Here is a 25,123-nt window from a genome sequence, read left to right as displayed (position 1 = left end):
CCAGGTGCAAGTGATTCTTCTGCCTCAGCGTCCGGGGTAGCTGGGATTATAAGTGCACACCACCACACCCAGCTATTTGTTTTTTGTATTTTTCGTAGAGACGGGGTTTCACCACATTGGCCAGGCTGGTCTTGAACCCCTGACCTCAGGCGATCTACCTACCTCGGCCTCCCAAAGCACTGGGATTACATAAAACTTTAAAAAAAATGTTAGCAAGGCATGGTGGCACATGCCTGTGGTCCCAGCTATTCTGGAGGCTGAGGTGGGAGGATTGCTTGAGCCCAGGAGCTTGAGGATGCAGTGAGCCACTGCAACTTCAGCCTGGGCAACAGAGTAAGACCTTGTTTAAAAAATAATAATAATAAACAAACCTGAAGAAAACAAGTACTGAAGAAAAAACACTCCTCCCTTCAAGGAAAAAATCTGCATCATAATATCATCCCTAAAGAACCTTGTAGACTCTGCAGTTTTGGCCGTCTGTATCTGATGACATGTGATCCAGCAGGAGAAAGAATGTTTTCAAACATCGTGAAACTGGGATTTCCTCCCAAGAGCAAATTTCAGCACTGCCTGAGCATCTTGATTTTAGGCTTGTGTTCTGTAAACCTATATGTAAGAGATTTTCAACATCTTCTCATGTCTTCTCACCTATACTCCCTAGCTAAGAAGTTGGGGGTATGGTCAGGCACAGTGGCTCATGCTTGTAATCCCAGCACTTCAGGAGGCCAAGGTGGGCAGATCACTTGAGGTCAGGACTTCAAGACCAGCCTGGCCAACATGGTGAAACCCCGTCTCTACTAAAAATACAAAAATTAGCCGGGCACGGTGGTGCGCACGTGTATTCCCTGCTACCCCGGGAGGCAGGAGAACTGCTTGACCCCGGGAGGCAGAGGCTGCAGTGGACTGAGATCGTGCCATTGCACTCCAGCCTGGGTGACAGAGTGAGACCCCATCTCAAAACAAAACAAACAAAAAAACAAGTCAGGATAGTGAATGTTTCCTTAAGTTCATTTGAAAACTTCTCGTTGGTGTATAAATTCCAAATAGCAGTCAATAATTTCTCCACTGATGACCTTTGTGTAGGTAGTCCTTGCACTTCCCACAGGAAAACCCAGTTTTAACCCTCTACAATAGGTGCTTCCAATTCATAATCTTCATGAAGTTGCATGCTTTTGCAGCTTCTTACAGTTTATTTTCACTTCAAATATACCAATGAAATAATAAATATAGTCATTAAAAATCAAACATTTGAAGAAAGTCTCCATTATGTAAAAGTAACATCAAATATTTAAAAAGCTTGAAAAACAGTGACAGTACAGGAAACTCTAAGAAAATTAGTATCTTAAGAGACATAAGAGAAAATATTATGGCTATGGAATAAAAACAAGAAGCTATAAATGAAGAAAAGAAGAAAGCTCTTGGAAATTAGACATTTTGACAAATATAATTTTAGCAGATGGGTTAGAAGTTGGGAAAAATTCAGGTACAACAAAAAGATGGAGAAAAACGATTACAGAGGGGCTCAAATCAAATACCTCACAAACCAGAGAGCCAATGAAAAGAGGAAAATATAGGGGAAGAAATTATTCCGAAAAAAAAAAAAGACGGTTTCCAGAACTGAACTAATCAGCCCTTCACAATGAATGTATGAGAAGCTGAGTACAATACACAAAAAGGCACAAACCAAGGCATGTCATGTCAAAATGTCAAAATACCAAAGGAAGAACAGTTCTCAAAATATTAGAGAATTTTAAAAACCAAAAATCACACTTAAAGACAGAACAGGCCGGGCATGGCGGGTCACATCTATAACCCTAGCACTTTGGGAGGCCAAGGCAGGTGAATCACTTAAGGCCAGGACTTTAAGACCAGGCTGGGAAACATGAAGAAACCCCATCTCTAGTAAAAATACAAAAATTATCTGGGTGTGGTGGCACGTGCCTGTAATGCTAGCTACTCAGGAGGCTGAGGTGCGAGAATCACCTGAACCCGGGAGGTGGAGCTGCACTGAGCAAAAAAAAAAAAAAAAAAAAAAAGAGAAAGACAGAACAGCAGGGCTGGACTTTAGAAGACCATGAAGTAAACCTTCACAAATCTGAAGAAAAATGTTTTTCATTCTTGAATACTATAACCAGCCAATTTGTTAATTAAATGTGAAGGTAGAGTAAAGACATTTTCTCAAGAAACTAACCTTTCTCTGGAAGGTTCTATGTTTTCTTGCCGTGGAGCCTTTACTTATACTGACTGTTATATACATTGTATTCCAGGGTCTGGGAGGCATTTCTCACTTCATATCCCCCTTTGTAACTTCAAGAGCCAAACTTAATCTCTCCATCCTGTAAGGCAGCATTCCTCTACCTTTTTGGCACCAAGGAAAACAGTTTTTCCATGGACTGGGGTCTGGGGATGGTTTCGGGATGAGTCAAGCACATTACATTGATTGTGCATTTTATTTCTGTTATTATTACATTGTAAAATATAATGAAACAATTCTACAACTTACCATGACGTAGAATCCGTGGGACCCTGAGCTTGTTTTCCTGCAACTAGATGGTCCCATTTAGGGGCAATGGGAAACAGTGACAGATCGTCAGGCATTAGATTCTCATGAGGAGTGTGCAACCTCGATCCCTCTCATGCACAGCTCACAAAAGGGTTTGCACTCCTGTGAGAATCTAATGCTGCCATTGATCTGACGGGAGGTGGAGCTCAGGTGGTTATGTGAGCAGTGGGGAGTGGCTGTAAATATAGATGAAGCTTCCTTTCTGGATGCTGCTGTTCACCTCCTGCTGTGTAGCCTGGTTCCTAACAGAACACGGACCCCTACTGTGAGGTCTACTTTTAAGCCACCACCTCCTCAAAGAAGGATTTTCTGTTCCTGCCAGTAGGATGCAGTCTAAACCTGGGTGCTCACAGACCTCTCTAACCCTCCCTTCCCCACAATGTATTGTATTCCACCTTTTATGACCACGACTTTCTCCTGAAACAATGGAGGCTTCTCACATGCAAAAGACCTGCCTATTTCTTCTTTGTGGCTCTGGCCTTGCAGTCCCTTCTACTCACCAACTGGGTCTCACATTTTCTTTAATATAGGAGATACTCAATGATAAAAGAACAATGGACTCAAGATTGAAGGTTATTCTATTCGGCTAAGAAGATCACATTGAGTCCATCGTTGCTTTTTTTGTTTTTTGTTTGTTTTTGACAGAGTCTGGCTCTGTTGCCCATGTGAGAGCAAGAGATCTCAGCTCACTGCAACCTCTCCCTCCCAGTGTCAAGTGATTCTACTGCCTCAGCCTCCCAAGTAGCTGGGATTACAGGCATGTGCCAACAAACCCAGCTAATTTTTATATTTTTAGTAGAGATGGGGTTTCACCATGTTGCCCAAGATGGTCTCAAACTCCTGACCTCAGGTGATCCACTTGCCTTGGCCTCCCAAAGTGCTGGGATTACAGGCATGAGCCATCATGCCCGGCTGAATCTATCTTATCTCTGCTTCAATTCCTTCTACATCCAGATTTCCCAACTCAGAGTCTCTGTATATAGGGCAGAAGACAGCGTTTTTTGAGAATTAAAGGAGAAAAGAAGAAAATTATTATTTCAATTAAAAAGAGATGATCAGGTGACCCAGCAATTTCACTCCAAAGTACATACATATGTGAAATGAAAACATATGCCCACACACACAGAAAATATATACAGGAATGTTCATACTAGCATTATGCACAATACCTAAACAGTGGAAACAACCGAGATGTCCAAAGGCAGCCACTCACAAAAAAACCTATTGTAAGATTCCATTTATATGCAATATCCACAATAGACGAATCTGTAGAAACAAAAGCTGAATAGTGGTTCTAGGCCTGGGGACGGGGGTGGTTGGGGAAAAAGGAGAGTGACTGCTGACAGACTTGGAATGTATGGGGCAATGAGAATGGTCTACAACTGATTATAGTGATGGTTGAACACCTCTGAACATACTAAAAACCATTGAATTATACACTTCAAATGGGTGAATTATATCTCAATCAAGTTGTTTTCAAAGAGAAGATCAACATGGGAATAAATTAGATTCATATATGACTTGTCTTTAAGGTAATATCAGAGAGCACAAACTGAAAAACCAGGATTTGCCAAGTATGCCATAACTGCACAATTTCAAAACACACATTGGGAACCAGAAAACACCACGTTAAAAAACAATGTCATGTCAGTTGGTATGTATTGGCCTCAAAATTAACATCTAATCTGTTCACTGCAGAGTTTAGTCATTAAGAAAAGCCTTAACAAAGTGGTAGCGGAGAGTATTAGGTTTATTGACAGCACAGAGTACTTCGTTATATAACCTTTTGCAGGTCACTTACATTTTAAAAGACAGTATCTCTAGTCTCACTTCTTGCTAATCACGTTCTTTCATAGAGGTATTATTAGGCAATTAGTGGATAATGTGTTTGTATTTATACAGGACCAGGTCTGCTAAGGTCATCGGCACAGACTTATTTATTACATGTGATCTGTAAGGTGAGTAAAAGCACTGACTTGTAAAGTCCTTCTGTTTGAGAGATGCTTTGATGGTTATAAAGTAAATGTAGAAAATGTCTGATTCTTCCAAAATGGCTGTGCAAAGTGTTTTTAACCATTTAAAGTTAAATAGCGTGAATTGTTATGTTTTTAAACTTTAAGGCTTCATTTTGAAGGTTTCATAAAGGCACAATGATATTTTGGCAAAGAATGAGGCTATTTTAATAGATAAAAGTAAAAATTTATAGAGGGAGCTAGCACTCTACAATCCCTATTTTGCATTATTTCTTCAAGAATATTGGGATTAATAAACCAGACCTACCAAACCATGATTTTAATATAAAGGAAAATTCAATCCTCATCTTTGTATTTTTCAGACACATTTAAATTCTCACTTACCCTCGTGTATGTCATTTGAATACATCAAAGGTTTAAGATATTGACCTAATTTTAAAGAAAAAATATAAACTACTTAAAATAATTTTTGTGGGTACATAGATGTATATATTTATGAGGTAGATGAGATGGTTTGATACAGGCATGCAATATGAAATAAGCATACCATGGAGAATGTGGTATCCATCCCCTGAAGCATTTATCCTGTGAGCTACAAACAGTCCAATTACATTCTTTATTTAAAAATATACAATTAAGTTATTATTGACTTTAGTCACCCTATTGTGCTATCATATAGGTTTAATTCATTCGTTCTATTTTTTTTTTTTTTTTTTGAGACGGAGTCTCACTCTGTTGCCCAGGCTGGAGTGCAATGGCCGGATCTCAGCTCACTGCAAGCTCCGCCCCCCGGGTTCACGCCATTCTCCTGCCTCAGCCTCCCGAGTAGCTGGGACTACAGGCGCTCGCCACCTCGCCCGGCTAGTTTTTTGTATTTTTTTAGTAGAGACGGGGTTTCACCGTGTTAGCCAGGATGGTCTCGATCTCCTGACCTCGTGATCCGCCCGTCTCGGCCTCCCAAAGTGCTGGGATTACAGGCTTGAGCCACCGCGCCCGGCTATTTTTTTTTTTTTGGTACCCATTAACCATTCCTATCTCACCCATTAAATAAACTATCTGTCATTAAACACAGGAAATAGTTTTTCAATTATTTTGCCTCTGTTTTAAAGTCTCTTCATTTTCTTTTGTCTTCTACATCATTCCTAACTAGCAACTTTTTAGGCAGTAGAACAAGTAACATGACCCTGGTTTGATTTAGGAGCAACATTTCGATCCATGCTTGGTTGAAATATATTTTAAAAGGTCTTTGCAGCAGTGTCATTTAACTTATGACGTAGCCACAGAGTCAGGAACAAAAATGCCCCAATTAGATAACAATTGAGAACCAAACCTACAGTCTATTGGGCTGTATCATGATGGGACATGAGCCCGAGAAACTGTTCAATTTTGGTATGTGAAACTTACATGAATAAATTAGCCACAAATAGAACAATCTTATTTTCAGAATACAAATTGTAGTTTTTTCTTACTTTTCTTTACACACAATGCAAAATATAGAATATAGAATTCAGACTCTCAGCTGCAACCTATATTAACTACAGTGCTGACTGTCATACATTATTTAATGTTCTTCATTATTTCATTTCAACTTCACAATGTTCTAAGTGGCTAACATTGGTAGAGCAGATTCGTTGTTGGCAACTGGGCCACATCCAGTTTTACCAGTTTCCACCATCACAAAACCCTCCCTGCATCTGCTATTTATGAACTGCCTTTCAGAGAAGACTGTCAGTCCTGGAGAAAATTTCCCTGCCAGTTGAGGTAAGAACATCATTCTGATATACAGAAGTACTGCTTTTTAGAAGTCAAGGTCTCCTGGCAGTTCCTCAGTAGACTAGGATGGCAGCCGCGCTAGAGGTCATGAATAATGTATTACATAAGGGCTGTCCATGCATTCAAACCAGAATCTCCTAACCACAATTCCCATAGCAACACACATAGATTCTACTCATCTCAGAGATGAAGCAGCCAGCAGAAATGCTATCCTGGTATTTCTAGCACGATCAACAAGGCACTTAGCCTTTTTCAAAACAAGTTTTTCAAAGGAAAATCAACAACCATGTTAAAATAGGTTCATTGGGAAGCGACTGAGTATCCCAAAAACCAAGCTACCTTCAACTCGAACAATCTATGCCTTAGAAATCGCCACTATTCCAAGGACAGCATGGGAAAAAGAATTCAAATCGTTGCAATGAGTTAAATGAGACAAGACCTGAGATAAATCCTGGAACTATCTATTTCATAGCTGCTTTGCAGTCTCCCTTCCATATATACACACTTTATCCTGCAGAAGAACATGTTCTAAGAGAAGAAACTTCTAAAAATCAATAAAATCCTCTGTTGCTCTTTGAAAAGCATAATGTAATCAATTTTGAAAGTAAGAGGATACTAATATAAAACACCTATGAAGTAAAATTCAGGGGAAAAACTGTTCAAGTCTAAGAAAATAAACAATAGCTTGAAGTCAGTCTGTTTTTTTTTTTCTTAACAGAGATATAATTTACTGGGGAAATGAAGTAAAATGTGTTGGTATTAGGTGCCGTTTTTCCTCTTTGCACATTCAGGGATCCTTTCGTATGTGTCCAAATAAGCCATCCACCCACAGAAACGAGTTGCTTGGATTATAAAACAACATAGACGACCAGTCTTACACAACACACTTCCCTTTTCTACTAAGGGAAGAAACTAGGCTCCATTTCTTGTACCTTTCTAAAACCCGACGATGAAATGCTCTAATAGATCAAACAAGCTTTAGGGGAAACTTCCACAGGTGGTCTATCAGGGGCACAGCACAACTTGCAAAGAAAGATCTTGGCAGGAAGGAAATGATTTTACCTTTGCTTTTTCCAACTGTGCCTGGGCCTGCCGCTCCGCTTCTCTGCGCACTGCTTCCCGGTCCTCCTCCAGAGATACATCGGAATCGGATGGACGGCTAGTGTAGGAGTCTGCCGAACCCTGGAGAGGAAAATGTACATTTTAAAGTAGATTCAATCTATGATGTTTGCATTGGAAAAGTCTCATCGACACAGCAGTTAGCTTCCCGGATTGTGCTATACGTTCCTGAAAAGAGGAGAAAATAATTCATTTTGCAGCAACCTATCTAGAAAACCATGCTCTGATTTGCAGACATTAAATAGAATAGTTGTGTCTACTGAGTTGCCATTCCTTCCTAAGCTTTATATTCCAAAAAACCACCCTTCCTGGAAGCCAGAACAAGTTGCTTTTATAATTAAACAGCTTGATGGTGCAGTGCAGAACTGAAGGACAACGATGGGTTTCAAGGATAGCTTCAAGAACAATCTACATGCTAAAGCAGGTATTTAAAACTAGAAAGACATTAAGCCTAACAAAAACATGAAAGAAAGTCTGAGTTATCAACTTGAACTCTCCCAAATGTCACTACCATGACATGATTCCCACTTTAATCTGAAGAATCCTTGTTTACCTTTTTATACACCTGCTGTTTTCTCTGATAAAACTGTAAGATACTAGCAGCTAACTTCACTCCATCTTCCAGCAACACATTTTAAAATACCTTTACCTAGATTTAATAAAAAGCCGTCTACAGAAAACACCTGCCTGGGATAGCTCATCTGGCAATTAATCATAACACAGGGAAAGGAGCTCAAAAAACGAGATGAATCTCCCTAGCTTCCCTCTCTTGCAATCTTGATCCGATTAACCAAATCAAACCACCCTCTCTACCTGCACTCACTGCAACAACAGAAAAGCAGAACAAAATAACCTCTCCCCCCAAACGAAAGCCCTTGCGCTTACACAGATATCAGAATTCTTCAGCCTTCCTCCCTTGGCTCTTTTCAGAAGCCTGATCCAGGTGGCCTTCATGAGCCAGACAGCGCCTTTATCGTCCGCAGCTGCAGCCCCGGGCACAGGTTCTCAGTGCGCGCTGAGCCCCGGAGAACCCCAGCTCCTTTCCTATCCATGCTCTGGGCAAGCCCCTCTGCTCCGTCCCTTTCTGCCTCCGGGGCTTTCACTCCCTGCCCCAGAGGACTCCCATCCAGGGAAATTCTTATTTTCCCTTTCCAGGAGGGGCTGAAAACACACACTCGAGTGCTTTATATTTCTTTAAAAATAAAGAAGACTTCAAGTGCATTCAGAAGCCGGGCATCAACTCGTTCTAAACTTAATGCATCTCATAACCCTAAACATTCTCTTCCCTGCGCTCAAATTGTTAAAGGAAATTAGTTGTAAAAGAATCGCAGGAAAAAAAAAAAAAAAAAACTAGTGCAAAAACGTATGCAGTGACATTTGCAAGTGCAAAGTTCAAGCCTTATCTTTGGAGATCTCGAGGGGAAGGGGGGAGGCGGAGGGAGGAGGACGCACTCCCACACTGGGCATGCTCCATATGTCGCCTTTTTACGCAGATGCTCACATCACACTGTTAGTCTATGTCAAATTGCCATTTTACATCCGAAGTGTAAACAGCTGGAAAGGTCTCTTCGGTTCTATAGTAACCGGGCTCGTGGTATGTGTGTCTGTTTCTGTTTCAGATGAAACCTTCTCTCAAAAACAAAGCATGAGATCGTTTCCTTTAATAATCCCTTTCCATTACCTGCTCCAGAAACTGTGTCCTATGCTGAAAGCAGGTTCACAGGTAGTAAATATCATATGCAATATTGCATAGCAAAAATCAAATAATGCTCATCAGTCATAATATAACACAGTTCTTTATTGCTTGTGACTTTCCAAACAAGATGCGAGAGAGAGACGTGGCCATTTAATTAGGACATGAAAGTAATCACAGCTCTATAAAGCAATGAGTTTAACGGAGCTCAAAATGACTTCGAACTGCTTCTCCAACTGAGAAACTACCATTTGAAATAAAGCCACTGGCATAAACAGCAATGTGAATTGTTATAACCATACTTACAAAGAAATTTCAAAGCTTGGTTAATTTATTAGTTGGAGTTAAAATTCACAGAATAATTGAGTCCCAACTCTGCTTGTAGATGAGGGGAGTGAGGCTGAAGAAGGAAAGACACTAAAGTTATTAATTTCCTGTACTAATGAAATTGCATTTTCAAAGTTTACTTGTAAAGAAATACACTTTGTTTTCTTGACATAAACAAAATGCTATCACTGTAGTCTAAACTGCATTTGTTTGAGGGTGGTGGGAGAAGATTTTGTACAAATAAAAATGAAAAAAAAAAAGTGTTCTTAAGAATACTTAAGAACCACGGCTGGGTGCAATGGCTCACGACTGTAATCCTAGCACTTTGGGAGGCCGAAGTGGGAGGACTGCTTGGGCCCATGAGTTCGAGACCAGCCTGGGCAACATAGAGAGACCCCCATCTCAAAAAATCTTCCTCCCTCCCCACTTGGCACTCTGCACTAATATAATCTTCAAGAGCCAAATGCTAGAAACACATAGAATAGGGGTTTCAGAATGAAAGTTAGTGATTAATTGTACCTCCATTGTGGTATCTTGATGTAAATTAACAGATCACCTATTGCTATGATGTGAATGTAAAATGCGTGGTGGGCAAATTTACAAAGGAGAAATGAGTGTGTCAACACAGACACACCTGGTAGGGGATTCCTGATCTTCCTAGAGGACTTCTTACAGTAATAGTAGCACAGTAGAAAATTACCAGGAAGCATAATTATACTCCATAAGGGACCCTTGTTCCCACTGTCACCAGTCTTGCCATGTTAGAGCCAATCACCCCACTACAGGTTCAGGTCACACCTCAATGAAAAGACGAAGCTTCTATCAGTAGGAACCCAGCAATGACAGGAAGTACATAAAGATAGGGTCGCATAACACCCACACATAATTTTGTGTGGTCTCATTCCCTTTTAAATATAATATGATATAAAAAGTCCTTTGCTAATATTCAGATGGAGCTTTTACATTGCATAGTCACTTTGAGACCTGTTTCCAGGTTTAAATAGCAGTTAAAAACAAAAATCTCTTCAATGACTTTTGGCAATGCCTTGACTATTTTATAATACAGGATGTATTGATCTTTAGAATAGTTCGCAGAAGCTTAGAAAGAGCCGGATTAGTTTCATTCCTTGTATCTCTGATAGTACATACTTTCACACACAAACAATTTTTTTTTTTTTTTTTGAGACAAGGTCTCATTGTCACCCAGGCTTGATAGAGTGCAGTGGTGCAATTATGGCTCACTGCAGCCTTGACCTCCTTGGCAAAAGTGATCCTCCCACTTCAGCCTCCCAAGTGGCTGGGAATATAGGCATGTGCTCCCATTCCTAGCTAATTTTTAAATTATTTTTTGTAGAGATGGGTCTCACTATGTTGCCCAGGCTGACTGGTCTCAAACTCCTGGGCTCAAGCAATCCTCCCCCCTCAGCCTCCCAACGTGTTGGGATTACAGGTGTGAGCCACCTCACCCGGCCTCAAAATATTTTTCATTATAGAAGTTATATGCACCCAGCATTGAAAGAGACACAAATAACCATCCCCTGAAAGTCTCCCATACAAAGACAGCCACAGTCAAATAGTAGCAAGTTTCATTCTCTGGAGCTGTTGCATGTTTGAAAGTCACCCTCCTGACATATGCCTTACAGTTAATCTCCTTTCTTCTGGGAGTGTGGATTTATGCAGTTAGAAGTGATATATCTAATTAAGCTTTTGCCTTTGGAACCATATGGACTTTCTGGGTCATCGTGCCTCAAGTCGTCTTCAGTCGGGAACAGCTGGCGGTCATTTCCATAACTCCAGAATAGGTTCATTACAAGATGTACCCTTGATCTCTACGGCTGTTAACAACGTGATTAGCTGGTCTTTTGCAGTGTTTGTCCTTGCCGGTGCATCACATTTCAGCTACCCAGTGTTCCTTTTCTACATCTTAATACCTGCATTTCTATTTGGACATTTCCAAAAGTGTAACTTGTACTACTATGTACTAATAGTTCCTCCCAGGATCATCACCTTTTATCCTCAGAGCTCTCACTTTGTGGGTTCATTGCTCATAGGAAAATTCCATATCGTTGGATTAATTTATGCTTTTATCTACTCTTCAGTTTCTTTTTCCACTTTTATGTCTAATGTTCACACAAGAAAGCGTCACCCTTTTTTTCTTTTCTTTTTTTTCTTTCTTTTTTTTTTTTTTGAGATAGTCTCACTCCAGCCCAGGCTGGAGTGCAGTGGCTCAATCTCGGCCCACTGTAACCTCTGCCTCCTGGATTCATGTGATTCTCCTGCCTCAGCCTCCCAAGTAGCTGAAATTACAGGCGTGTGACACCACTCCCAGCTAATTTTTGTATTTTCAGTAGAGACACGGTTTTGCCATGTTGGCCAGTCTGGTCTTGAACTCCCAATCTCAGGTTATCTGCCCACCTCGGCCTCCCAAAGTGCTGGGATTACTGGCTTGCGCCACTACGCCTGGCCACCCTTTTTCTTTAATACTTTAAAAAATGTATATAGTTTGCTGTTTTGATGCTATACTCTGCTGTTTCACAGTCATCTATATTTTCAGCATCAGTATTTTGGAGCGTTCTTATATTTTTCTCTTTTAAAGCCCAAAGGATAAGAGTTGTAAGCCTATTTCATAGCGGCATCTTGGATCCTAAATTGTGTCTGTGTCTTCTCCTGCTGCAGGAAATCTTTATATGAAGCCTTAAATCCACATTCTTGAGCAAAATCAACTTTTTATGTATCCAAAAGCCAGTCTGATTCTAGACAAAGTTGTAACTCATCAAAATCCTCAAGATTTTAGACCCCCTCCTCATGCATAGGATGATGCTAACCCAATGGCAAATTCATTGCCTACTGGTCAGGCCCACATCTTTTAAAATAAAGCAAAATGGGACCAGGCATGGTGGCTCACGCCTGTAATCCCAGCACTTTGGGAAGCCAAGGTGGGTGGATAACCTGAGGTCAGGAGTTTGAGACCAGCCTGACCAACATGGTGAAACCCTGTCTCTACTAAAAATACAAAAATTAGCCAGGCGTAGTGTCACATGCCTGTAATCCCAGCTACTCAGGAGGCTGAGGCAGGAGAATCGCTTGAACCCAGGAGGTAGAGGTTGCAGTGAGCCGACTGTGCCACTGCACTCCAGCCTGGCGACAGAGCGAGACTGCATCTCAATCAATCAATCAAAATGGGATAGACTTCAGAGGGCCAGGACCAAGGGGAAAGGGTTCTATCTTGTATTGTCTTTGTGGGGAGGGAGATAATTCTTTCATTTTTCATGGTGTTGTCATCTCTTTTCACAGTTTAGAATCAACTTCTGTTCTCTGGTGCAATTTAGATGTAAGAAATCTGAATTGCTATTCTCTGCTTTACTGGTTTCTTCATAAATAAAATAAACTATGGGCTGCATGCTGGCTCATGCCTGTAATCCCAGCACTTTGGGAGGCAGAGGCGGGCAGATCACTTGAGGTCAGGAGTTCAAGACCAGATGGGCAATATGGTGAAACCCCATCTCTACTAAAAATACAAAAATTAGCCAGGCGTGGTGGCAGGCGCCTGCCATCCCAGCTACTTGGGAGGCTGAGGCAGGAGAATGGCTTGAACCTAGGAGGCAGAGGTTGTAGTGAGCAGAGATTACAACACCGTACTCCAGCATGAGGGACAGACGGAGACCCTGTCTCAAAATAGTAACAATACAATCATCAACTATGTGCTGATGAGAGATCCTGACTCTAAACATTGAAAAATCCAAGATGAGGTACAGTTGCATAAACATTGTATACCTTAGTTTGCAAATTGTCACGTAATTATTACTCAAATTCATATGATGATGAGAATTTCAAATGCGATTGACCTATCATTTAGCTGAGTGTCAAAATAGTAACAGAAGTGATAGCAATACATGGCTGCAGGGTCATCCCTGTGTGATACTTTTATGATCCTGTAAAAACCAAAATGTCAGTTTCAATTTTCTCAAGACACGATGAAAATTTATAAACATATAGCTACAGGATGTACTAATGAAGAGATTAAATTTTATTTAACAACTCCCCAAACCACATGCGATTATTGAGTACTGATTACTTGGAAACTCTGCTGTAACTGTAAGCTAAATACTGAAAACAGGACTGTGAAAAAGATTAAAGCTTTCTGTCATGAAACTTAGTATCTCAGTGAAGGAGACTGATTTTTTTAAAAAGGCAGCAGAAAAATAATGGCTATGAGAGACAAGAAAAAAAGCTGAGATAATAAAATGATGGTGGGAGGGATGGTATTTTAGTTAGAGTAATGAGATGACAATCTGAGATGACACTAAGCTGAAATCTAAACGATGAAAGAAAAAAGTCAGCCCTGCAACGCACTGAGAAGAGGGATGTCCAGGCAGAAAGAACAGCATATGCGAAGGCCTTGTGTACAAGAAATGCTTGCATGTCTGAGGAATTGAAAAGAGGTCAGTGTATCTAACATGCTAACATTAATTTTTAGGAAGATTTATTTAAACTTGCTCAGTCTCTCTCTTTCTCTTCTCTTTTTCTCTCACTCTACGTGTGATATATACTCAGGTACTCCTGGAATACACATGTGAGACTCCACTGACATGGATTACCTCCCAGAAAAACTCCTTCAGCGTGTTTGAGTTCCTTAATTTGGAGTTACATTTAAGTTATTGTTAGCGAACTCCACGTTACTGGAAACATGACGTCTCCTGAGAAGGTAAACAGAGGTCTTGTATTTTCTTCCGTCTCAGTCCAGCACAATTACTTATAGGCTAAAAGAGTGTGTTTTGAAGATTGTTCTATATTATGCTTATAATTAGGATAATCAATTAAGATCAGGCTATGCACATATTAATACATCTTATTAATGATGATAATTGCAAATATTTCATAAATGCTTACACTGTGTCAGGCACTGTGCTGATTCACCAGTATTACCTAATGTAATTTCAATTATCTTCATTTTTACTGATGAGAAAACTGAGAGACATAGAGAAGCTACCTGAGCAAGGCTGCGAAGCAGGGGACTCATTGCATAGCCAAATGCAAATCATATAAATAACTCCCTGGTTAATTCCTCCCTTTGTAAAATGAGTATAACAAATTGGATCCATAGAGTTAGGAGTAAACCTTTAGCAGTCAAAATTCAAGTGCCATGCATGCATCAGCTCGTAAAAAGAAAAGCTAGGACAAATTCCTACATGCATCTGATGTTTTTGTTAATCAAAAGCATATATTTTTTCTGTTTGTTGGTCATAGATATACCCATTTCTAACAATCATAAAGGCATTGTGATGGTTTCCTAATGCTTAGTTATGTCTTTGCTAAGCTTTAGGCATGCTCGCTCGCTCGCTCTCTCACACACATCTTTATAAATTCTCAAAATTGGGCCAGGCGTGGTGGCTCACGGCTGTAATCCCAGCACTTTGAGAGGCCAAGGCAGGCCGATCACCAGGTTAGGAGTTCGAGACCAGCCTGGCCAAGAGACCAGCCTGGCCAAAAGGGTGAAACCCTGTCTCTACTAAAAATACAAAAATTAGCCAGGCGTGGTGGTGCATGCTTGTAATCTCAGCTACTTGGGAGGCTGAAGCAAAAGAATTGCCTGAACCTGGAAGGCAGAGGTTGCAGTAAGCCAAAGATCTTGCCATTGCACTTCAGCCTGGCAACAGAGTGAGACTCCTACTCGGGGAAAAAAAAAAAAAAAAAATTCAAATTTGATCTTTCCAAAAAGGCACAATGAAAGTAAACAGTATGGCGATTCCTCAAGGATCTAGAACTAGATGTACTATATGACCCAGCCATCCCATTACTGGGTATATACCCAAAGGATTATAAATCATGCTGCTATAAAGACACATGCACACATATGTTTATTGCGGCACTATTCACAATAGCAAAGACTTGGAATCAACCCAAATGTCCATCAGTGACAGACTGGATTAAGAAAATGTGGCACATATACACCATGGAATACTATGCAGCCATTAAAAAGGATGAGTTCGTGTCCTTTGTAGGGACATGGATGCAGCTGGAAACCATCATTCTTAGCAAACTATCACAAGAACAGAAAACCAAACACTGCATGTTCTCACTCATAGGTGAGAACTGAACAATGAGATCACTTGGACTCGGGAAGGGGAACATCACACACCGGGGCCTATCATGGGGAGGGGGGAGGGGGGAGGGATTGCATTGGGAGTTATACCTGATGTAAATGACGAGTTGATGGGTGCTGACGAGTTGATGGGTGCAGCACAGCAACATGGCACAAGTATACATATGTAACAAACCTGCACGTTGTGCACATATACCCTAGAACTTAAAGTATAAAAAAAAAAAAGAAAGTACACTGAGGGTTCACTTCACATTCATTAATAGAATGCTGTTTTGTGGACAGACTTGGCTGCTCCTCTGAAATTTTCCTCACTTCAGAGTATCTCAGCATCATGAAGCATTCTTTTCATTACTTATCTACAAGGGAAAGTAGATCAGAATCGGAAAACAATAGAAGCCAAGATACCAGCTATTTAAGTTTTTCTCTCTTTGCTGAAAATGAATAGAACTTTGGCAAGCTGGCCTTCAGTAGTCTGGTCGGCAGCTCGTCCTGCCTGAAACTGGCTAGGATTCAAGTGTCTTCTTTCAGTTCCAAAGGAACAGTTGCTGGTTTTCAGTACTGAAGCTGAAGTCATTATAAAGTGCTAATAGTAGGTAAAAAGTTCAGAGATGTGACTTTCATTTTTTTTTTTAAATGAACATATCAAAACACTGTCACCACCAAATTATTCCTTACTGTGAGGGTATGATGGCTGTTTACAGTTTATAGAAGAGCCTCTGGTCAATATTTGCAAAATTTGACATTGTCCAAAAGAACTATTTTGGAAAAGTTAAAATTAGAGGGGCAATTTTGATATTGAGTTTTGGATTTCAGTCACAGGCTAAATAATTTTTTTAAAAATTAGAACGTTATGTATGTATATGTGTGTGTTGGGAAAATTTTCTAGGCCTTTAATATGTACCTACTGATGATGATAGATGACACGAATTTTTTTTTTTTTTTTCAAGATGGAGTCTCACTCTGTCGCCCAGGCCGGAGTACGTTGGGTGATCTCAGCTCACTGCAACCTCCGCTTCCCGGATTCAAGCGATTCTCCTGCCTCAGCCTCCTGAGTAGTTGGGATTACAGGTGCCCACCACCATGCTCGGCTAAGTTTTGTATTTTTAGTAGAGACAGGGTTTCACTACGTTGGTCAGGCTGGTCTTGAACTCCTGACCTCAGGTGATCTACCCGCCTCAGCCTCCCAAAGTGCTGGGATTACAGGCATAAGCCACCGCGTCCAGCCAATGACAAGAATTTTTTCATGCTAATATAATTTCTTATATAAAAACTACCTTATCAGTTATGAAACTGAAAACAAGTAGGCAGGGAGCAGAAAAATAGTAGCTTGGGAGAGTTGAATTGTCTCAATATATAGCTGCAGAAAATTCAATTAAATGGGAGAAAAGGAGTGAATAAATTGTATGTAGGGAATTTTGGGTATAGAAATTCATGCTGGCTACAGGGACTCCAGAAACTGCACGGACGTCACTACACTTAGGCTTTTTCTATTGAATCATTCGAATCAGCACATGTGATTATTTCTCTCTTCCTAAGAAAACCTTTCCTTGACTCCATTTTCTCTGCCAGCTCTTGTGCACATTTCTCCTCTCCTTTGCAGAAAAAAAAAAAAATGCATAGAAAAACTTGGCTCTACTCCAATTCTTCTCTTCCTGTTCTCTCTTAAATATACTTCCTCCTGTTCCTCCTACCACTCCACTAAAACTGCTCAAGGTTATCAATGATGTCTCAGGCTACATCGATGGCTGATTCTCAGTGTTCATCTTACTCCAGCAATCAGCAGCCTTTAACATCAGTGATCATCCCCTGTCCTCTCTTCGTTTTTCTCAACTTGACTTCCAAGAAACCACTCCCTCTTGGTCTTTCTCTTTTCCCATTGGCTGTTCCTTCTAAGTCAAGAAACCACTCCCTCTTGGTCTTTCTCTTTTCCCATTGGCTGTTCCTTCGAAGTCTCCTTTGTTAGTAACTTCCTGTTCCACTGATTTCTACACCCTCTCCCTGCCATCTAGACCTCCCTTCTTTCTGCTGTAACCTTGTTGGGCCCCTTGATGTTCCTCAGAGGCACCAGACACTCTCCTCCCCTAGATTTCTACCCTTCTAACTCTATCACCTCCTCTAAATTTTTGCTCAAAAGTCTGTTTCTCAGTGAGGTCTTCTGCAACCATCCTATTTCAAATTATAATCCTCACTGCCTTGTGGTATTTCCAGTCTCACTTACCCTGTTCTACTTTTTAAAAAATAGTGCTTTTACCTTCTTCTTCTTCTTTGACAGGGTCTTACTCTGTCACTCAGGCTGGATTGCAGTGGCACAATCTTGGCTCACTGCCACCTCTGCCTCCCGAGCTCAAGGGATCCACCCACTTCAGCCTCCTGAGTAGCTGGGACTATAGGTGCACACCACCATACCCAGCTAATTTTTCGTATTTTCTGTAGAGATGGAGTTTTGCCATGTTGCCCAGGCTGGTCTCGAACTCCTGGACTCAAGAGATCCATGTGCCTCGGCCTCCCAAAGTGCTAGGATTACAGGTGTGGCCCACCATGCCCAGTCTATTAGTGTTTTTACCTTCTAACATATAATTTACTTATAATATTGTTTAGTATATGTCTCCCTTGATTAGGATATAACACCCACGAGGGCAGATTTTTTAAAATGTTTCACTTACTCGTATATCCCAAGTGCCTGGAATAGTGCCAGACATGGAATGCACGCTCAACAAACATTTGTTGAATGAATGAATAAGGACAGAGAGAAAACCTCTTCTCTCTTATATCCTATATTTTAAAGCTCTCCCAGTCTACAGGAGAGCTCTCCCACTCCCTTTTAGCATTCCTAAACATTCTTAAATATTCCTAAATGTGCTCATGTCTCTTCCTTAATTAAAAAACACAAACAGAAATGTGACTTTCCATGATGAATGGATGATAAATATTTATAATGAATAAAGAATAAAACAAAGGCTTCAGCTTGAAGCCATCCCCAGTGTTTTATCACAAACCTCCACAAATGCCAACTTCATTAACTTTGTGCAAATGTCAACTATAGGCCAGTTGATTAAATAACCATGTTCCATAACAAGCAAGCCACTCCAAAAACAGTCATTATACTTGAAATTTCTTTAGCATCCTTTTTCCAATGAATCTCAGAAAGACTTTATATTTTGAAAATATGATTACAACTTATTTTCTGTGAAGCTTCTTTTCCCATTAATTCTACTTCTTCATTCCAGGAACTTAAAGTTCCAATCCTAAAAGTACCAGTGACTCATAGCCAAAGGCAAGGCATGTAAATAATTCCCTGGCTAATTCTCCCATTTGTAAAATGAGTATACTAAATTGAAGCTACTAGAAAGAATGCTCTTGCAAATTTTCTTACAGATGGTTGCGAATATATTGTAAATATAACATATTGTGTGAGTGATTGTTGATTTACTTCTTATGCACTACCCCTGACATTCCTATAGAGATGGAGTTCAAATTTACAGCACAAAATATGACTACACATATAACTTATAATAATTCAGAATGTTTAAAAAAATCAAGCCAGTACAGGGAGAAGATACGTCTTCAAGCAATGTTGGGTAACATCATTTAAAGGAATGCAACTGAATAACTGGGCAAATACATATAAAACTCTGGAATATCTTAATAGGCTCTCTACTACCAAAGAAAGACCATGTTGGCCGGGCGCCGTGTCTCACACCTGTAATCCCAGCACTTTGGGAAGCTGAAGCGGGCAGACCACGAGGTCAGGAGTTCGAGACCAGCCTGGCCAATATGGTGAAACCCCGTCTCTACTAAAAATACAAAAATTAGCTGGGCATGGTGGTGGGTGCCTCTAGTCACAGCTACTCAGGAGGCTGAGGCAGAAGAATCACTTGAACTCAGGAGGTGGAGGTTGCAGTGAGCCAAGATCATGCCACCGCACTCCAGCCTGGGTGAAGGAGCGAGACTCTGTCTCAAAAAAAGAAAGGCCACGTCAAAAGATGGTACGTTCAAGTGCCAGGCCTTTTCTCGAGCAGCAAAACAATCAAACAAATGAATCTGGGCTCTTTCCTTCCAAGTTGAGTTCTCGCAGGTGGCAATGAACAATTAATCTACAGGCGCGAATGAATAGCTAACTTATGTGTTCTCCAGGGAACTACACACCTGTGAAAAGGGATATGGCTTCAGTCCTTAAATATTTCACGTTTAACATTTTCTTTGCATATATAAAAGGCACACTAATTGATAAGTAAGTAAAACAGTAAGAGATGAATTGATAAATAAAGGCTATGAATAGAAAATTCACCAAAAAATCAATTAGCCATAAGCATCTGGAAAAGGTGTTCAACCTCATTAAATTAAACACAATACCATTTTCCCTCATTAAACCAATGCTCTTTGCAAAGTCCCAATTCACAATGTCAGGGGGACGCACTTCAACTGATACTTTCACACCTTGTTGATAGTTTTTGGCTTTCATGCAACCCTTTGGGAAGACAATTTGCTTTCTGTGTGTATCTAGACATGCATTTAGATGTACCTAGGCTAATAATTTCACTTCTGGGAACTAGTTTAAGAAAATTTTTAAATTACGGTTCACATATTTAGTAGACTATTAGATAACCTTAAAAATAGTTACAAAGACTAAAGGTGATTACAGGCAAATGTTTATGATGACTATATTTGATAAAACCAGAAAACAACAACAAAAACAAAACGGAATCATTTCTATATATACATACATTCAGGTATGTAAAACAAATAACAGAGGCAAGGCACAGTGACTCATGCCTGTAATCCCAGCACTTTGGGCGGCCCAGGTGGAGGATCGCATGAGCCCAGGTGTTCAAGACCTGCCTGTGCAACATAGGGAGACCCTATCTCTACAAAAAAATTTTAAAAATGAGCCAGGCACGGTGGCACACATCTGTAGTCCTAGCTACTTGGGAAGCTGAGGCAGGAGGATTGCCTGAGCTCAGGAGTTCGAGGCTACAGTGAACTCATTATGCCACTGCAATCCAGCCTGGGTGACAGAGTGAGACTCCCACCTCAAAAAAACAAAAAACAGTAACAGAAGAGATAGGGTTGGATTCCCTGTTCTCAAAAAAATGTTGGGAGCTCAGTTAAATTCTTTTTCTGTAATGTTCCTATGTTTGTGAATAAAAGGCCTTTCCTATTGCAACTGAAATTTCTCACAAAGCACTCTGAAAATATTTTTGATGTTGCAAAAGAGATGATTTATATATACATATTTTCTGTAATTGATTGATTTGACCTTCATAGTTGTTTGCATATGGGGAAGGGAGGCAAGGACCAGGTCTCCTGAAAGCCTCTTTAAGCACATTAAAAACAATAGAACAAAGTAAAGGGTGCTATGGGAATTATGACAGGTAAGAAAAGAATTAAAAGAAAATTACTTAGACATAAAATTTTATGATGATGAAGTAAATTTCTCTGTGTATAATGTATAGAAGTGATTATTTAACTGTCCACCTGAAATACTGGATTTTTCTCCTATGATTGCTTAAATAATTTGTTGGTACTAGGTTAGGTACTTAAGCGGGCCAAAATGACTCAGTAATTTGGTAGTAAAATATTAATATACTGTTCTAAAAGTCTAACCTTCCAGAAAGATATGACTTTGGTTCAGACAGACTTAATATTAAAAAAACAGGCTACACCATCAGGGATTTGTCTGGAAAAATGCCAGTGGTGTGGAGTACTCAGAAATAAAGCACTGGAAAGTACCCTAGGGACCTAATATAGTTAATACATCCCTTAAGCAGCAAACCCGCCTTCAGGAGGTGATTTCAGAACTAGAGACAATCTGGTTCATTCACCTCTGTGTTTTAAAATGGCTGCAAATTTTAAGATTATTTAGCTGCAAATGTGCCACTGATATATAATATTAATGTTAGAAAATCTAAACTATGTTCAGAACACTTAATAAAATACTGGACATATACCATTGGTCAAAAGTAGTTTATATCCTATTTTTTGTCTTGCAAATGAAAAAGCATCTTTTGTTGCATGAAACTATCTGCTCTATTTTGCATTTGAAGGTGTAATGGACTTTAATGATAGCAAAACTTCCATCGAGCAGGGCAAAAATGGCCTGACAGTTCGCTAAGACGACAGTGTGGGCAAGGATGAGAAATGGCTTGGGCCAGGTGCAGTGGCTCATGCCTATAATTCCAGCACATTGGGAGGCCAAGGCAGGAGGACTGCTTGAGCTTAGCAGTTTGAGACCAACGTGGACAACATAACGAGATCCCGTCTGTACAAAAAATTTAAAACTTAGCTGGGCATGGTAGCATACACCTGTAGTCCCAGCTACTTGGGAGGCTGATGTGGGAGGATCACTTGAGTCTGGCAGGTGAAGGCTGCAGTGAGCCTTGACTGTGCCAGTGCACCCCAGCCTGAGTGACAGAATGAGAGCCTGTCTCTAAAAAAAAAAAAAAAAGAGAGAGAAAGAAATGGCTTGGTGACTATGCTGACAGCTGCCTGTTGACTTGCACGAGGGTGACCACAGTCTCACAGCCTGGTAGTGTATGCATATGTTATGTGCTAGATCCTTTTACTATTCACACACCAGACTCAGATACTCCAAACCACAAATGCATCTACTGGCTTTTCTGCTTCATTTAAATGACAATCATTGGATATGATGCACAACTCAGTATTATTATTATCTCCTTTTCCCAGCACATATATACAGTAGAATGTAATACTCATAGGAGGGCAGGGAGCTTGTTTTGTTTACCTCTGTTCCCCAACCCCAGAGCACTCCCAGTGGACATGAAGGAAGAAGAAGTGACTGGGGTTCCCAGTCAACTGAGGGAGACACATCACAGAGGCCGTAACACAAAACATTATTTTATGACAGTTTTGATAACTACTATAAAGGAAAGGTATGGGGCACTATGAGGGAAGATGGCAGGGAGGTGGAGATGGGACTCAGAAGAAGCTTCTAAAAGGAAATAGATATTTAGGCTGTGTTTTGCAGCTGGCAAGAAACAGTCATAGAAACAGGTAAGGAAACAACATTCCAAGGCAGAAGGACCAATGGGAAGAGGTGGAGGATCTTCGAGTTTCTAAGGAGCAAGAACTTACTGACCAAGATGACGGCTCTGAGATGAATCTGAGATGACTCAGCCAGATCTGCCTTCTGAAACTCAGTACTTCCAGTTTGTATCAGAAGTATTAGACACTGTTATTATACACTGGAACATTTAATTATGAAGGGAATTAAATGACGATAATACTGTTGCTGCCTTAATTTCTTCTGGATGAATACCTGGGATCAACTTTCATGATCCTTCATCATCATCACATTTACATCCAACCATTCTGTCAACAAATATCTACCATGTGCTGGGCACTGAGGATCTAAGAATATAGATGACATATTCTCTGTTCTCCAGTAGCTTCCAGTACCTAGCTCTCTTACCAACTGATACTTGAAACACTCCAAAACATAAAAGCTATCCATTTTACATCAGATTAAAAATCATAAATAAAAGAGCAACAGTAAAGTTGTTCATATACTGTTGATATATATGGAATGTGTCATCATATGCTGTTGACAAAAGTCTGATGCCTTCATATATTAATACGTCTTATAATCAATAAGAAAACACCAACAACCCACTAGAGAAATAGGCCAAGAAAGCAGGGGAGGGAGAGAGAGTCACAGAAAAGGAAATGGTTTTAAGCTAATAGAAAATGCCTAAGTTTAGTCCTGATGTTAAAATGGCGCAAAATCAAAGACAACACTAGCTTTAATTTTTATTGGCAAGATTACAAGCAAAGTGAACGCACAGTTAGCGTGGTCCTCTCACACACTGCCCCTTATGGATAAAATTTGGTAGAATTTATCAAAACTGAAAACTTACCTTTGATCCATAATTCTAATTCTGATTCTGGGACTTTTATACATATACACAAATATGTACATAAGGATGTATATATAAGAATGCTTATTTGTTATGGCACTATTTGTGTTAACAGATTACATTGAATAACATAACTGCTTATCAGTAGGGGACTGATAAAATTATGTTGCATCCATATGATGGCATGTCATTCAGACATTTAGAAAAATAAGTTATCGGCCGGGCGCGGTGGCTCAAGCCTGTAATCCCAGCACTTTGGGAGGCCGAGACGGGCGGATCACGAGGTCAGGAGATCGAGACCATCCTGGCTAACACGGTGAAACCCCGTCTCTACTAAAAATATAAGAAAATTAGCCGGGCGAGGTGGCGGGCGCCTGTAGTCCCAGCTACTCGGGAGGCTGAGGCAGAAGAATGGCGTGAACCTGGGGAGGCGGAGCTTGCAGTGAGCCGAGATGGCGCCACTGCACTCCAGCCTGGGGCACAGAGCAAGACTCCGTCTCAAAAAAAAAAAAAAAAAAAAAAAAAGTTATCTTTAGCTATACATGCGAATGTGAAATAATCTCCAAGATATATTTTACAGGTGAAAAAGAAAAAAGCATCAGAAAAAGAAAAAAACATCCGAGAGTTTTTTGCCATCATTTGTAGAAATATACTGTTGTGCTGTCATTTGAATAAATACTTTTTTTTTTTTTTGAGATGGAGTTTGCTCTTGTCACCCAGGCTGGAGTGCAGTGGCACGATCTCGGCTCACTGCAAGCTCTGCTTCCTGAGTTCAAGCGATTCTCCTGCCTCAGCCTCCCTAGTAGCTGGGATTAGAGGTGTCTGCCACCACACCCAGCTAATTTTTTGATAACTGCATTTTAAAGAATGCATACATTTATGAGTATGTAGGCTAGCTCTAGAACATTTAAGTAGCTGCACATTTTTAAAAACTGCTGAGCAGGGTGGGGGGTATTTCAAATCTCTATGGTATATTCAAAAGCAATTTAATTAGAGCCTCTGGAAGTGGGATAAGGCAATCGTTCATTTATTTTTATTTTTATTTTTCTTATACAGAGTCTCCCTCTGTTGCCCAGGCTGGAGAGCAGTGGCACAATCTCGGCTCACTGCAACCTCTGCCTCCCGGGTTCAAATGATTCTCCTGCCTCAGCCTCCCAAGTACCTGGGATTACATGTGCCCGTCACCAGGCCCAGCTAATTTTTTTTTTGTATTTTTAGTAGAGATGAGGTTTCACCAGGCTGGCCAGGCTGGTCTCGAACTCCTGACCTCAGATGATCCACCCACTTTGGCCTCCCAAAATGCTTTATAGGCGTGAGCCACCGCACCCAGCCGGCAACTGTTCTTTTCAAAGCTCTGCATGTGATTCTACTGTTCAGCCAAGGTTGAGAACCACAATGCCAGAGTGACACCAAGAACCTGGTCACCGTGGTTGCTTTAGGGGAAGAAAACTGAGGAACCTGCAGCCAGAGATGGGAGGGACTTAACTTTGCACTGGGTGACCTCTTGTAATGCTTGATTTTTCTTTCTTTCTTTCTTTTTTTTTTTTTAACCATACTCATATTACTTTATTTTTGGTTTTGTGGGTTTTTTTGTTTTTTGTTTGTTGCTGTTGTTTTGAGACAGGGTCTCACTCTGTCACCCAGGCTGGAGTACAGTGGCACAATCTTAGCTTGCTGCAACCTCCACCTTCCAGG

General features: G+C 40.5%; 1 protein-coding gene across 12 annotated transcripts in view; it reads right to left on the bottom strand.

Moving 5' to 3' along the window:
• CACNB2 (calcium voltage-gated channel auxiliary subunit beta 2) overlaps positions 1-25,123 on the bottom strand; it is a 406,631-nt gene that overhangs the window by 134,366 nt on the left and 247,142 nt on the right. For 10 of the 12 annotated variants that reach the window (XM_005564746.5, XM_005564749.5, XM_005564747.5 and 7 more), the window contains one exon: positions 7,372-7,491. In XM_005564746.5, the coding sequence (XP_005564803.1) occupies positions 7,372-7,491 (120 nt within the window). Of the gene's footprint in view, positions 1-7,371; positions 7,492-8,313; positions 8,731-25,123 lie in introns of those variants that run through there. The other 2 variants (XM_005564751.5, XM_005564756.5) reach the window with 1 other exon arrangement.

The sequence above is a fragment of the Macaca fascicularis genome, chromosome 9, assembly GCF_037993035.2.
Source record: "Macaca fascicularis isolate 582-1 chromosome 9, T2T-MFA8v1.1".
Taxonomy (NCBI): Eukaryota; Metazoa; Chordata; class Mammalia; order Primates; family Cercopithecidae; genus Macaca; species Macaca fascicularis.
The sequence above is the reverse complement of the archived record's forward strand: the minus strand, read 5'-3'. Positions and strand labels throughout refer to the sequence as shown.